The 16,159-nt window shown below is 39.1% G+C and overlaps 1 protein-coding gene and 1 long non-coding RNA gene across 8 annotated transcripts in view; one reads left to right on the top strand and one right to left on the bottom strand.

Moving 5' to 3' along the window:
• The window catches only part of LOC105934518 (protein KIAA0100), a 38,131-nt gene that overhangs the window by 12,314 nt on the left and 9,658 nt on the right, over nucleotides 1–16,159 (bottom strand). For 6 of the 7 annotated variants that reach the window (XM_036149494.1, XM_036149495.1, XM_036149496.1 and 3 more), the window contains 15 exons: nucleotides 15,425–15,731; nucleotides 13,267–13,472; nucleotides 12,979–13,008; nucleotides 9,238–10,273; nucleotides 8,964–9,155; nucleotides 7,033–7,235; nucleotides 6,625–6,743; nucleotides 6,314–6,537; nucleotides 6,041–6,231; nucleotides 4,925–5,024; nucleotides 4,635–4,834; nucleotides 4,253–4,550; nucleotides 3,437–3,594; nucleotides 2,109–2,315; nucleotides 153–252 (listed from right to left, as the gene is read on the bottom strand). In XM_036149494.1, the coding sequence (XP_036005387.1) occupies nucleotides 153–252; nucleotides 2,109–2,315; nucleotides 3,437–3,594; nucleotides 4,253–4,550; nucleotides 4,635–4,834; nucleotides 4,925–5,024; nucleotides 6,041–6,231; nucleotides 6,314–6,537; nucleotides 6,625–6,743; nucleotides 7,033–7,235; nucleotides 8,964–9,155; nucleotides 9,238–10,273; nucleotides 12,979–13,008; nucleotides 13,267–13,472; nucleotides 15,425–15,731 (3,571 nt within the window). The remainder of the gene's footprint in view (nucleotides 1–152; nucleotides 253–2,108; nucleotides 2,316–3,436; nucleotides 3,595–4,252; nucleotides 4,551–4,634; nucleotides 4,835–4,924; nucleotides 5,025–6,040; nucleotides 6,232–6,313; nucleotides 6,538–6,624; nucleotides 6,744–7,032; nucleotides 7,236–8,963; nucleotides 9,156–9,237; nucleotides 10,274–12,978; nucleotides 13,009–13,266; nucleotides 13,473–15,424; nucleotides 15,732–16,159) is intronic. The other variant, XM_036149498.1, reaches the window with a different exon arrangement.
• Nucleotides 10,320–11,174, top strand: LOC118566660. Its single transcript, XR_004933191.1, has 2 exons — nucleotides 10,320–10,736; nucleotides 10,841–11,174. It is a non-coding gene; the product is annotated as an uncharacterized LOC118566660 (long non-coding RNA).

Here is a 16,159-nt window from a genome sequence, read left to right as displayed (position 1 = left end):
CCGCCGCCGTTTTGTGATTAAAATCTAATTAGAAATACATTAAAAAGGACATGTGCTGCTCTTTTAACTTTAAAGTGCAAATAATTTAAAAAAATTTGAAGTTTGATAACACCAGGGCCCTGATAAGGTGTAAAGGTGGAGTGTTTCCTCACCTGTAGTTGTGCTAACCATTCCTCCCACCGCCTGGCCGCTCTCCATCAGCTCCTGCACCGAGTCCAGGTTACGCTCCCTGTGCTCCTCGATGTTTTTCACCTAAATGCGACAAAATGAAAAGAGAAGAATGAAAGTGTGCTAGCTAACTCTAGCTCACTTATTTAAAGAGGTTAAAAAACAAATTAAATCTTATACTATTTCCTTTGATCTTCTCACCAAGGTCTGAACTAGAACCTATAACTATGTCTCTGTGTTCCTTTGGAAAACATCGGTGACTGCTGCCTAAAACGGTCTGGTGTTCATCTTTTAAACTTGGTGAATGTCACTAATAATGCGATAAATGCATAAAGTATGTTGCAGGACAGACAGAAAGCCAAGTTCCCCTTTTCTTTCTCCAACAGCGAGCCAATACATGAACAGAGGTGCATATATTCATGCATGGAGAGCTCTTCTCTACCTTCATTTCTTATCCAAGTTTTCTTAGTTGGCAGCTAAGATCAAATTATAGGTTTGTTTTTTTCTGCAAACAAGGTCGATGACTGAAGACACATTATTTGCCTATTTTATCTATTTTTGGTTCTGAAGTTTACATCCTCTATTTAAAAAGAACAAATGCCATATTAGTTTTTAATAATTTATTTAACGTGCTGCCGTTACACGAGGAAAAAAAGATTAAGATATTTAGCCCCAGTGACAAGAGGAGGATGTAGGAGTGAAGAAGACCAAACTATACGAACTGTCAGGAACAATGCTGGTGAGCTTAATGCTCCCTGCCAGGCGCCGCGGTGCAACGCATGAAGAGGATGAAAATATGAACGAGGAACAGTAAGCTGCGTGTTCTTCAACTTCACACTGACTCAACGGCGAGATACGCAGAAATGCGAACACAGTTAGGCGCTCAAACTAAATAAAGTGAGCCAACGTTAACCTTCAGTAACGGCCTTCCCAAAGCAAAACATCAACAGGCTCATTTAAATAAACTTTTAGTCAAGCAGAGCTCACTGATGGGTAGGAAACTGTGTTTTCAAGGCTCAACTTGGATATATTAGTGGGTTTGAATGTTTTATTTGTAGATTAGACAACATTATCCACGATAACTTCAAACATAAGCACCCAGTTCCTGCTTTTAAAGTTTTTTAAAGTAATATATTATTAAATTAAACCCTGAAAACAGCGCAGCTGACAGAGTTCCTACAGCTTTAGGCAAGTAAAATTCAAGACGTTTTAATGCCGCTTGAAAAAACAAACAAAAAACAAATAAAAACAAAAGATCAATTTCCCAATAAACCAAATGGAAAATAAAAACCCCAGTTAGCGACAAGTTAACCCAAATGTTTATTTTAACATTAAACATGACTTTTTGATCCAGTGCAAAAGTTTAAAATTTTGAAAAAAATTCCAGATATGAAGAAAACATAAAAACACAGAAATGGCAGATAACTGTTATTGCCAACTATTATAACAAGTATTCTGAAGTTTTTGTTGTCCCCTAGTCAAGAGTCATAAAACAACCAGTTTTTAAAAACATCAGTTTAACCAATGTTAAGTCCGTTCAGTGATTTTTAAAATAATAATAAATGTAATCAATTATTTTAAATTTTGAGAAATTACAAAAAATTAAATCCTATTTATGATACTGTGACATTTTTAAGACATCTGAAAGATTAATTTAAGTCATTTTAACACCACGTAAGGCATTATTTTTAGATTGATAAATGGAATGCCTATTAAAGGGGTATAAAAACTTTTAACTTAAAGTTTATGTTTAAATGAATTAGAAAAATTAGCACATTTGACAACCAGGTTTTGTAAATCTATCAGAATGTGTATAACCACTAAAAATCACGCCCTGTAGTCGCACACAGCAGCGATAATGAGCTCTGTTAGACCAGGTATGTATGACCACATAACACGCAACCAAAGTGCATCAGGGTCCTCTTGAGGGCGGAGCCTACCTCCAGCCACAGCTGCTTGTCCTGCTGCTCAGAAGGATTGAGCTCCATGGTGGCAAAGTACTGCATCCCATCCAGCAGACACGTCCAGGTGGTCTTCTGCTTCAGCGTGTCGTTGTACCAGGCCGGGTGGTGCTCGCACTGCAGCAGCTGAGCTTTGGCTGCAGACACCAGGACACATCCTGCCGTCTCTGTGCCACGCAGCATCATCTAGGCGGAGAAAGCAAAACAAATAAAAACAGACGAGGGATTTACAAATCTAAAACGCTGTTAAAACTTACTGATGCGCTTTAGAAGTCCAGTGTTGCTTTCATTAGTCTGTGTCAGGTTATTCAACGAATATAAATAATAAGGGTTTATTGTTGCTCAACAAACAGTCATATTTAAAACCCATTTATTCAGCTGTGACAATAGGCTCTAAAGAATATAAATATAAATATAAGTCCCACATCCCGGCCCACATAGAAGATCGGAGTGTATTAGATTATTATACGGAGCGAAAATCCTGTAATTGACACCAGTCCCCTTTACACCCGCTTGTTAAAATGAAATTATTATCAATAAAGTCTTACAGGGTTTTATTTAAAAAGTGCACAACTTATAAGCAATAACACATTTGCAATGCCAGAATTTCACTGTTCCAGACGCAAATTATATTATATTATATTATATTATATATATATATATATATATATATATATATATATATATATATATATATATATATATATATATATATATATATATATATATATATATATATATATATATTTATATATATATATATATTTTTTTTTTTTTTTTTTTTTTTTTTTTTTTTTACTGTATTCTTATTTTTTGTCTGCACCATCAATAACATGTCAAATTCCTTGTAAGTGCAAACCTACTTGGCGATTAAACCTGATTCTGAAATATTGAGATATACTCGGTTTTCTTTCAAGCTCCAGTATAAATAACAATAAAAGCTTTACACATAAAACATGCAAAAACCAAACAATAACAAGAAGGGAGGAAAGGATAATAAATAGGCAAACAGATGAATGGATGGACAGACGAACAGATTGGACAAACCAATGGATGGATCGACGTAGACGGAGAGACAGATGAGGAGGCAGACGGATGACTGGATGAACAAGGAGATGGAAAACTTGACATATGTAGGCTCAAAAGGATGGAAGACAACGTACCCAGATAAACAAAAAGACCAAAAGATGGGCTTGTAAATTTAATTTCCCATCCTTTATCTTTGGTTCAGAGCTGAAAACTCCTTTAAATCGACTCTGTCTGTCCGGACGGTGATGGAAGCCTGAACCCAGCGTCGGCGGATTTACCTGACAGTTGACCAGCTCAATGAACCAGTTACGGTTGAACACGTCGTCGGTCTGACAGGCTGCAATCCCGCACAGCTGGTCGCTCACTCCCGAGTCTTCCTCCGAAAACACCACGAACTTGTCCGTCTCCTCGATCAGCTTCTGCAACATCGACGTTCCTGCAGAACATAAGGAAGCGCAAACGGATGAGTTGCTCCGCATTCCTGGGCGGAGACTAGGGCTGGGCGATAAATCGATTTAATCGATTCATTCAAATTTACAATTCTTTAAGATTTCATTTTTGGAAAATCTGGATTTTATTTTGCCAATACACTCATTGGGTTTCCATGAAGAGAACAGCATGTGATGCTGAATATATGTTTAGGCAAATGTATTGTCAAAATATTGTTAAGTGGAAACTTTTTTTACCATAATACGAGGTACTTCATTTACTTATTTACTTTTTTTTTTTTAACTTAGTTTCATGTTCACAAGTGCAGTGAAGCCTGTTAGCTCAATGTGTAATACCACTAGCAGCAAATGTTTTGTTATATTTTCATTGTTTATAATGGCACGGCTGCCATCTTGTTTTACAAGCATGTTTCACAGCTTGTTTTTAGTTGCACTTTGAATTCAGGTCAACTCCCTGACGAAATACTTGACATAAAAAGCAAGGTTTTAAAATAATTTCTTTTATTTCTTTTTATGAAACAAAAAGGAGGAAAAAAAAAAAAAAATCGATTAATCGGATTTGGTATGATAAAATCGGAGATTTATTTTTTAATCCATATCGCCCAGCCCTAGCGGAGGCCGCACGCTCGCGGCAGGAACGCTCACCTTCGTTTTGACTTTTCTCCACCCGATTCACGGCGGGAACAACTGGAGTCACAAGAGCCGCAGTCGTAGAGTGGTAGGAGGGAGAACGCTTGAGTTTCTTTGTCTGCAGATGTGCGTCAATCTTCAGCCCCTTCAGAGCTTCGGTGGAAAGATTCCTCTTCAGCACGGACGCCTTTTTATAACCGTCGTACAGCCCGAAGGCTATGTTTCTGTTTACGGTTGTCCAGGAAGCACGGAGATCCACTAGGCGCAGTTTGTGAGTGTAAGAGGCATTCGTTTCATCCGTTGGGCTCACTTCCTGCCAGAAAAAAACAAAACAAAAAAAAGAGTCGGTTTCTTTGTCCAAATACCACGACAGATATATCTGAAGTCGGGCCTTTACCTCCTCCGTGCGGTTGCTCTGTCGCTGGTAGCTGAGCGAAGACAGGCTGAGCAGGTGAGTCTTCTTCACCTGAGCGTTAATCTGGTGGTCAGCCGTCTCGTCCCAGGTGGAGGCCATCAGGTGAACCGTCACCTGAGAGAGCTCGCTGACCATCTGAGTCACGTTCCATTCGGAGATCAGCCTCCTCATCACAGTGCCAGCTGACAAACGACACCGACAGTTCAACGGGTACATTTATGTGCAAACACAAAAGCCTTTTTTTTTTGTTTTTAAGTCCCGTGATGCCTTACCCTGTGGAATCAGTCTCTGTGTCCCTCGAGTAAAGACGTGGCCTTTGTTGCACTCAACTTGGACTCCTCTCTGCTGTGCAAAGGAGGCCCAATAATGCACCTGAAGGACACACGATATGAGCACCAATGAAAAAGAAAAGCAACAACCAGGACTGAAAAAAAAGAGCACATCAACCACAATGCAGCCAAGTTAGGGCTAAAATCATGAAGCTGTAGAAACGCCTTTCTGCAAGTTTGGTTCACACTGAATAAAATGTAACTAACAATGCAAAGCATGGGCTCAATTATATCAGAGTAGAATCAAAAAGGAAGAAGAAAGATATGCTGGTGAAGATTCTCAGTCATCCAGGTCATGATCATTCCAAAAAGGTAAAAAAAAAAACAAAACAAACAACTGGACTTTTTTTCCAAAGTTTGAAGACGTTTAGCTTCCCATCCAGAAAGCTTTCTCAATGTCTAGAGTAAGCTTGGAACTCCACACAACTCCAGACATTTGAATTGAGAACGCTTTCTGGATAGCAAGCAAAACGTCTTCAAACTTCAGAAAAAAGTCCAGTTGTTTTGTTTTTTTTACTTTTTTGGAAAGAAGATAAGAAGAGACCGCCGCTACAGCTAATTAATTATGCTAAGCTAGTCAGCAGAAGCAAAATGCAGGTTTATTGGATATTTCTTAGTGAAGCCATGTTTGTCTTAGATGAAGCATCAGAATAGAGGAGAATTGAGAAGGTTTTCAGAAACCCAGTTACCGCCATGTGGCAGCAGAGAAGGCTGACAAGAGACTTAATTTAAATGATTTATTTTCAATTTAATATAAATGGTTAAACATAAATACTTATTTCATGTATTTGTGTGTGACATTTGGACATGTTTTGAATTATGACACCTTGATAAATGATCAAACTAATAACTGTGAAAAGGCTAAAAAAGATCAAAGTTTTTAATGTTAAATAAAAGAACTGGGTTTCAAACCATTTGTCAAGATTTTAAATTGAACAAAATAATCGTTATCATGACTTTCACTATAATAGAGCAGCACTAAACCTAACTTCAATTTGGCTGTTAAGCAATAAAAGTTCTTGCTGTCAGGTAGCTGACAGGACATAATAAAAAGCTTACTTGTAGTTGTGGGAAGGCAGCTGTGTAGGACATCTGCTTGTAGTGCTGACCGAGCTTTTTGCGGACCGGCCTGAGGCTGTGGAAGAGCTTGCCTCTGCAGATCGGTCGCGAAACGCTCGTCCAGGTGGCCCAGAAGTTCTGCATCCAGCGCAGAGTGCTGCTGTACAGCAAGATCCGAGGCTCGTGTGGCTCTAAACGACAAGAAAAGCAAAAAAATACCGTCTTTAAGATGCTGTAGATTTACCTTTGAGGTCTGAAGAGTTTAACACACACCTGTGGAACAGCTCTGACTGAGGTCCATTGTGATGGAGAGGTTGAGGTTTTCAGAACGAAACGCTCTGTAGGAGTCGTGAGGTTGTCCTGAGATCACGTCTGCAATGTTCTCCGCACAGCAAACCATGACTGCATGGTGGTCATGGGGGTTGCCATGGCAAAGCCACTGAAGGTCAAGGGTCATACACAGGTTGGGCAAGTGCATGAAACAGATGTCATCGTACCTAGGAAGAAAAAAAACAGGGATTTTCTTCATTAAAACTGCATTTATAAATATTGGAATCAATTTTATTCCAAGCGTCAGCGCTTACTTTGATGCTGTCCTGACGTTTACGTCCAAATTCCCTTTAAATACAAACTGCCCCGGGTTCCAGTCAAAGTTCAGCTTGGTCCACTCCCAGTGCAAGTTTTCAGTTGTGTTATAGGGATCCTGGAAAAATGCAAACTCAGCTTAAATGTCATCAGTTGGATTGAGCATCAACCAGGAGAGACTTAAAACAAGAAGAAAATGATAAAAAACACTCAAAAACATAATAAATATATATATATATATATATATATATATATATATATATATATATATATATATATATATATATATATATATATATATATATATATATATATATATATATATATATATATATATATGCAAGCAATGTAAAAAGAACGAAGCAAAGCTTTTGTTAAAGTCCCTGTGCAGATGTGCACTGTTTCACCTCCGTGGCCAGCTGATGCAGGTTGGCATGGTCGATGTTCATGACCCAACGTCCGTGCAGGAGCAGACGGCTTTTGTCCCACCAGGCCAGAGGGGGAGACAGATCGGCTGAGGGTTTGGTCAGCAGGTCTACGGACTGGCCAATCAGCGTCCAGGCAGGGTCCCAGCAAGGCCCCCACACGATGGTGTACAACGAGATGTCGGCTGCAGAAAGAGCAATTTAATCAGAACAATGGGGGCAGAAAAAACTGTTAGGGCATCATTCTGCCCTGGCGGTGATTTATATTTCTGCTGATTATTATATGACAAAAAGGTATAGATTTAAAAACAGTAAATATATTCTGGCATACGGTTAATAAACGATCAAATCAAGTTTTGCCACTTGTCCCTGTTGTTTTTAAACTGGAGTTAGTAAGTATTGAGCAGACTGATGGTAGGTTGGCTACCAGAGCAGATAGCTCAACTAATTAACCTCTTCAGTCCGAGGGTCTGTTTCCAAAAAATGCATACTCATACTTTATAAAGGCATTTCTCAACTTGTATAATGCCTAAACTGCTAATTTTGTTATCAACTAGCATAAAGCTCTTAGAGGATGATGTGCATGTGAAAAGTTGAGAGTAAATTATTCTGGGCCTGAGTAAATCAGAGTAAAATTCCTAAAAAAAAAATACATTTTGGCTAAAAAAAAACAAAACAAAAAACAGGTGTTTACATACAAAACGTCTTATTTTAGCTGTAATGATGGAAATAAACACAATAAATTGTAATTGCAACATCTTGGTTAAATCTCTGCCAAGTTTGTTGTCCACACAACAAGCAATTGGAAAAGTTATACATGTTTAGATTGAAAGAAATCCAGGCGGACCCCTATAAGTTATTCTTCAAACTGAAAATGTGGGATGCTACTATATATTAGGTAGGTACGTTTGTAGGAGTCTCAGATGAAGATCTGGACATATGATAAATATGTATCAATGTATGTCTCAGTTAGACAACTACAAGTGCGTTATTGTTGCCAAAGAGCCCAAGCCCCATTGAAAGGGGGCTTCATGGGCTTAAGGGGTTAAACCTGCTACAGCAGCTTTTTAAATATGTGCACTGCAAAAACAGAACTAAAAATAAGTAAAATGTTCTTAAAATGAGTGTATTTGTCCTTGATTTGAACAGGTACATAAGATGATTTGCCAATGGAATAAGAGTTTTGCACTTAAAATAGGAACAATCCATCTCCATCATCTTATTTCAAGTGCAGGATGTCTAATTATCTTATTTTAGGGGTCAAAATACTCATTCCATTGGCAGATAATCTTATTTACCTGCTCAGATTAAGGACAAATACACTAACTTTAAGAACATTTTACTTATTTTTAGATCCATTTTTGCAGTGTGACTCTATAAACAGTGAAACTGTAATGAGGGAAAATATTCTGTGGAAAAAAGACTTGAAAAGACGGCTTAAACCAATATGCTAAAACGTAACATCCGCACCGTAAATTTTTAAATGTTTATTTAGTTTCTGCTCAAATCTATAAGTCAATATAACTTTATAGTCAATATCTTATACTGCTTTAGTAGCCTTTGGAATAACTGTTGCTCTGTTTTAAAAAGAAGGATTTAGATCCTGTTATATAAGTTTTAGATTAAAATTCTTGTGGGGGAAAAAAACAAACCAACATGATAAAAGTGTTATTTTCAGTCGATATTGTCAAAACAGTGAGAATGTAACATCAGTCCATGCCTCTAACTGACTAAATTAAAAGTGTGGACTTTAACGCAGAATTAATTTTGCTAAAGTAAAATAAATAAATAAATAAATAAATAAATAAATATATATATATATATATATATATATATATATATATATATATATATATATATATATATATATTTCTCTTTGATCTGAAATGCTGACAGGATTTTGCAGAACCTACATTTGAAATCATAGTAGAACTTGAGTGGAGGCATGTTTCTGTGCACCGTCACGTCTCCCCACGGCGCTCCCAGCGGGACCGTCTGCTTGCGATGAGCCCTGGCCTGTCCGTCCTGCTCCGTCCCGATCAGACGGCCCGACAGCTCCCAGTCCCGGATCTCAAACAGGTAGCGGGGGTAGTCTCGAATTCGCACTGCCAAACGGACGCAGCAACGGTTAAAAAGATAAAAAAAAAAAATTTAAATAAAGAAAAATCCAAAATTTAACAGGGTTACCCAAGAAGGCTCCGAGAGTGAACTTGACCGCCCGACACCACTGCACCACCAGAGGGAGGCCGTCTCTGGGGAAGGGACTGATCCTGTCGATGTCTCTCAGCTGCTCCCTCACCTTCTCCGGACCGTGAAAAGACTGATCGGCCAGGGCGACGAGCTCCAGGTCGGACACGGTCCAGGTCAGCAGGGACTTCCTCATGGGTGTGTTGGCGTAGAGCCGCCGTGAGCGCTGGATGTAGATCTCTATGTGCTTCTTCTCCAGGGAGCTGTACAGCTCCTCTATTTTTCTGGCGGGCAGAAGTTCCCCGTGCTGCTTCCTGAGCTCGGCGACTTTCTTATCCAGCAGCTGCAGGCGCTTCGCGCTCTCTTTGCTCTCGTCCTTCATCAGCTCATAGTTGTCCCTCAGCTTGATTTCGAAGACGTCGTCCAGGAAGACGAAGGAGAACTGGCTGATCTTGAACACGAGGTCCGGCGGCAGGCGCTGCTCGGAGGAGGACGCGCGGCCGTGCGGGAGGTGCAGACTCTTTAACCACTTCTGGACGCCGATGGCCATGTCGAACGTGTTGGAGAAGTCGTACTGGTAGGGGAACTCGACGGATAGAGACGGGCAGGCGACGACCCAGACCCGGTTGTGGGGCGTGGTCAGGAAAGGGAACGCGTCGCGGTGCAGCTGCATCTCCGTCAGCTCGTCGTGAGTCTCCACGTCCAGCTCGGTGAACGAGACGATGTTGTTGCCGTCGAAGTTGAAGACCAGCAGAGGGGAGCGGACGTGTACGGAGCCGGCGTGCTTGGAGAGGGAGAACGCGTCGGTGTGCAGCTGGATGTAGTTCTCCTCGCTGACGTGGGCCGTCAAACGGGTCGAACCCATTTCGACGCGCAGGGACAGGCCTCTGCTCTGTCCCCCCGGCGCAGGTTCGCCGAGCTCCGCCTTCTCGCCGCGCAGCATACGCCAACAGGCCTGAGCTTCGGTCAAGTGCTGGAATAAGACCATGTGGTCTGGTGGGGTCCAGTGTACAGCAAACTCCTCTTCGCACTGGACCTGTAAAAACATAAGCACAGGAACTACATCAACACCAAAAAAAATTTCTACTGTGACCCAAACCATTTTCCCTTAAATTTGACAAACTAGGTTATTCATGGGGCTTTAATGATTTGAGGGGACGGACTGCTGCCTACAGAGTCTAAAAGGCAACAGTAAAATTCAACACATCTGTAACTCCAGATTGTTTCATAGCATTTACTGTTAAATACCAAAGTCCTAATTGGCGCATAAATCGCTTGTTGGGATGGTAACTGTGCTGGAGACGGGAGAAAGAGAGAGAAAATGAGTTCCCGTCACAATAAGACTAAAAGCTAATAATCCAGTCACAGCAATCGGACCTTATATGCGGAAAGTCGCTGAAAACTTGAAGGGATTTTGGGGATTTAAACGTCCCGCTTACTGGCTCTGAGGAGAGGGAGCTCTGGCTGTGACAACAACATCGTTTCTGAAACCAAAAGAGGTGATTATTTCACACGTTTATACTCGGAAGTGAATAAAAAGTCATTCTAAATCAGAGGAAGTTTGGTACAGTCGCAAATTTTAAATAACATACAAACCAAAGAGGTGATTATTTCACACGTTTATACTCGGAAGTGAATAAAAAGTCATTCTAAATCAGAGGAAGTTTGGTACAGTCGCAAATTTTAAATAACATAAGGCGAAGGAAATTTCCCTGCATCCAAATTAACAGCTTCTCACCAAATTAAACAAAACAAAAATCCTCAGTTTTACCTTTTTCACCAATCCTGGTGTTACTTTCTGACCCACAGCTCACATTTTAAATTCCATATCAAGCATATCTGTAACATTATTTTACTTCCAAAACACTGGAAAACTCCAGCCCTCTTCTCTGATGCTGAAACTACTGTAACACTTCATCACCCTTCACTGTCCCTCGCACTCTCCCCTCCTTCAAATTTCCAGGACTAGACCCTGTACCAAAAGAGCTTTCTCCTCAACATCTGAGGGCTCCAGAGACTGTGACATGCCTAATACAGGCTTGAAAATCTTTTTTTCCCCAACCAAAGTTTAAATAATCTTTTGAAATGTTTTCTCCTGTTTTTATTTTCTTTTGCTTTTACTGTGCACACTTCTTTTATTGGTGTATTTTATCAGCATTTAAGTTTTACTGTTTTTATTATATAGATTTTTTATTGACTGTAGCACTTTTTTTAGCAAATTTTAAATGCCTTAGAAATAAAATGTATCATCATTATTAAAAAAAGAGCATCATCATTATTAAAAAAAAAAAAGAGCATAGAGCAAGTTCCAGGATTTTTGCAGACGTCTGCCCCCTCTGGCGACAAGTTGAAATGACACAAGTGTTGTGGACGTTTCATGGGAGAAGAGGAAAAGCGCCTGCTGTTGCAACTGCACAGGTCTTTTGTTTAGAGGCGTAATGTTTTCTGAGTTAAGAAAGCTATAAATACTGAAGTTAGCCCGTGTTCTCTACCGAATACATCGATTACGGCGGAGAGTCAACAAAGGAGCCAGGTGAACGTGAGTGACAGCACGTCACACACATAAAAAAAACTGACTAAAATGCGGTAAATAGAAGAAAACTCATTTTAAATGTTGAGCAATGGTAAGGGCATGTGTGGGAAAGAAAATAAATAATATTTACCATTCAAAACCTGCTCTATGCACCTTCAGGACATGAGCTGAGGAACATGAACACGCTGTAGCTAGCAGGAGCCGTTGCATAACTTGTTTCTTTCCAGATTAAAATCTAAGCATTAAAAGTTTATTTTTACAGCACATTTTAAAAGACGAGATGTCACAAATTACTAGTCAATAGATAACTATACACAAAACAATCTAACAAACTAAATGGTTGTTAAAATAAAAATGTCTGTTGCTGCTTTTTAGAGTCTGGGCTAATCCTGGGTTGTTATAGTATAATTTACAACTTGGAATGTAAATAATGTAAAGTGTGTCTAAAGTGTGGCCCTTAGAATAATTTTGTGGGACCTCTGGACCACATTTCCAGGATGGCACAAATTTGGTTAATTTGATGCATTTTTGATAAAACATCCACAGATGCAGGGAACTTCAAAATATTGGCAGAAACATGTAAAATATGCTTAAAAATGAAAAATGTGCCGTACACCTGTACATGTTTAATTAACCAAGAGCTTTTGAATGATGAGTCAATTTTCTTGTTGCTGAGAAAAGACAAACGATATTTAAACATAACAGAAAACCATCCAGCCTAAGTAATTTATTTTTCCCCATAGTTAAACATGCAAGATTCTTTTTATGTTTCGGCTCTATAATAATTTTTCATCCCTTTTTTCACAGAAATCAGAGTACTTTGTTTTGTTTCATTAAAATCTAGTTAAAAAAAAACAAAATTTTATATCTTTTGCTTTTTTTATACATAAAGGATCCAGTTTTGGGGCCCGGTTGTTATTTTAACTTAACATTTTGCCCCCTTTGAACAATTTGGACACTAGTGCTGTAAAACATTTTAGGATCACTGGTTTAAAACTTTACAAATACGTTTTGGTTCAGAGTAGACAGCGTTTGTTCTATTTGCCTCCACAAAAATTGAAAGCAAATGTCAGTTTTATTAATGACTTTAATTAGTAACTAGACAAAGGTTAGAGAATTTCAATGATTACAATTTGACTGAGTGATTTGGCGCAAATAGTGTTTGAAAAACAATTACCAACTACTTCTGTTGCGTATTTTAAAGTTACCTGAAAACATGAAGTGTAGAGGAGTTCAAACTGCAAAAAAAGAAGGAAACAAAATATATAACCAGTGTTTGGCACCCTCCTACCACAAATCTCCACCCTCGGTTCAATGCAGATCTCAGCAGGGCAACCTCGCTCCCAGAGCCGTTTTCTGACCTCGGTTTCTACCCTGGACCTCTCGTTTGGACCTGGTTTCAGTTCTAGAGGTTAAAGAACCGCCCCAGAAAAACCACCCTGGTTTCTGGGGAAGGGTCCTGCGGTGGGAACGCATCCTCGGGAACCTGCGCTTACCTGTAAGCCGTGTGTGGTGACGTGGTACCAGACGGTTACGGCGGTGAGCTTGAGTACGGGGTTGACGGTCTGGGAGGTGGGGCAGCACGCTTCCATGTTCTCAGTCAGAGCTTTCACAAGAGACAAGCTCGTCCCCCGCAGAGACACTCTGGCGTTTTCCGCTGAGCTCAGGATGCCGACGCTGTCCATACGCAGAGACACGGCTCCTAAATCACAACAGAGACGCATTCAGGGAGGACGGCTGACAGGAACATTAGTCTGCACAAGCGCAAGAAATAAACAGGTTTTTAAAAGAATCAGGGTTTTCTTTCTCTTCTGCTGGATTTGACAATGTTACAATTGGACAGCTTTCATTGACAAGCAGCACAACACTTCTTAATCCCAGTTCGTCCTTAATACAGAACACCGTTGGAGCATTAACCCTTCGGACTCTGGTGTTTTCTCCCACTAAATAGTCTTTTTGTAGCGTATTACAGTCAAATCTTAGTCCTTCACATCTACAAACCTCCTGTTAAAGTAAAAGAACAGGAGGTCCATTTGTTGGTTGACAGAACCAGAAGCGCGTACTAAATGAGCTGCCTCTGGAATCCGCTACGTATTGACTTGAAAGCATCTGAATTTGGACCAATATGACACATTTTAGATATGCAAACATATGGTTGTGAAGGTTTTTTGTCTAGAGCAACTGCTGCATAGTAAAAAAAACAGTTATACTAGACATGTTTTTTATATATATATATATATATATATATATATATATATATATATATATATATATATATATATATATATATATATATTTTGCTTTCATGTTTTTGTTGACTGTTTCTTCTTTGCTTTAAATGATTCCTTTTAGGGACGCATTTGTTCTGAAACGTTCGTTTTGAGCTGCTGTTTGTCCCAACCAGCACATTATGGCAAAGGAGATTTAAAAAAGATATCAAGAGTTTTTAATCTTCTGGTCAAATAAATGTTTAAAAAAAAAAAATACATCCCCAGATTACATATTTTAAAAAAAGTTGATTGCTTAAAAGTAGGATAAGAGATTGAGATTTTTTAAGACACATATTTTGTGGTATTACTGGCAATGACAAAACATTTTTTTTAATATAAACATGGTTGTGTGTGCAAATCCTTCCCTCTTTGAAGAATAATTTATGTTCTTTTAGAAGAAACAAGCTACTTCTATCTACAAATAATAACTAAATATCTGCCAGTATACAGCCTGGAGCATAACATATTGCTCCAAAAATAAAAAGGTATTATGAAAGACTCCCAATCAGGATACTTCTCAATTAGGGATTTAGTGAATTTATTATTACCATTAGTATTATTACTAGTAGTCCATCTATGGTGCAGTGAGCGAAGTCTGTGTTTTTGATATGGAAAACCTGGATTTGAATCCATGGCCACCCCTAAATAATGGAGCAGCTGAAAGGACTCAATTACACCATTATTACCATCATCACTACACTTTTCACAATGCAGTGCAATTGTGCTGCTAATCTGTGGCAAAAGCTATTTTTAGGCTCTACTTATGATACTAATAGTGGTAACCACCAAAGGTAACTGTACAAATCGGGTTTTGGGGATTGCAAAATAACCAAATAGTTTTTATATTATCACAGGATCAATTTATCTCCCTAATTTATCCCTCCAGCATATATGTATTGACTGGCAGTTCTTTCAACAACCGTTGGAACCACTTAATTCATCATTTCATGCATTTGCTTCTAAAGGATTTGCTGCTTTGGTCCGTGCGTCTTTAAAGTCTCTTCTAATTTTTACATTTGAACAACTATTTTAAACAAGTGGTTTTAAAATAACTTCATCCGTTAAACTGTTTTTAGCTGATAATCTTGTTATTTAGGCAGATTGGATGACCTCTGCTAATTCATTACATTCTTTCTTGTTTCTGTCAGCTTTACACAGAAGAGCTTACAGCACTGACACTGAATTATCACCATAAAAGATTTTCTAGTTTAATTCTGGTGACAGAACGGTAAGAATATTATCAAAAGCCGTAACATTTTACTCAACTGTCAAATTGAGGGTTTTTTTTTTTTATAAATAAAGGAAGTAAAAAGTATTTCACACAGAATCCTCCCTGAGTAACAACAAATCTGAGTCTAAATATTTTCTCAAAGAAGCTTCTTACCCGCCACATTGGAGACCGTGAACACATTCACGTCTTCCAGAACACAGTCCAGTTTAAAAAGCAGGTGGAGCTGTGAGGAGGAGGAGGAGTGGTTTGACTTGGTGGATTTGTCCGCAGACGGAAACTCAGGAGTTACGTCTGGCAGCTGTGGCTGAGGGTCACCGGCAACACGCAGGAGAGACAGGAGGCGCGAGAGGCAGAGCGCGCAGGTCTCCGACAGCTCCACCTGCAGACCCTTCAGACTGGACTCCACGTTCAGGCTGGGAGACTGGCTGCTCGAGTCCGACTGGGCTCTGTTCAAACTCCCCTGAAGCAAAAAGGGAAGGTACTAAGAACTAAGAGCAAAATATTCCTATTTCAATTCTGCAACAAAAGCTCCAATCACATTTTTTTTTATTTATTCTCTGGGCATTTCAAATTCTGGCTTTTATCACTGCAAAAAGGGAACAAAAAAATAAGGAAAATTTTCTTGAAATTAGTGTATTTTCCTTGATTTGAGCTGCTAAATAAGACTATCTGCCAATGGAAAGAGTATTTTTGCTCCTAAAATAGCATAATTAGACATCCCGCACTTGAAATAAGACGATGGAGATAAGTTGTTCTTATTTTAAGTGCAAAAATCTTATTCCATTGGCAAATAGTATTATTTACCTGCTTAAATCAAGGAAAATATACTATTTCATGAAAATTTTGCTTACTTTTTGTTCCCTTTTTGCGGTGTATCACCTTTTGCTG

This window comes from Fundulus heteroclitus, chromosome 18 (assembly GCF_011125445.2).
Source record: "Fundulus heteroclitus isolate FHET01 chromosome 18, MU-UCD_Fhet_4.1, whole genome shotgun sequence".
Lineage (NCBI taxonomy): Eukaryota > Metazoa > Chordata > Actinopteri > Cyprinodontiformes > Fundulidae > Fundulus > Fundulus heteroclitus.
Note: the sequence above shows the minus strand (reverse complement) of the source record. Positions and strands in the feature narration are given on the sequence as shown.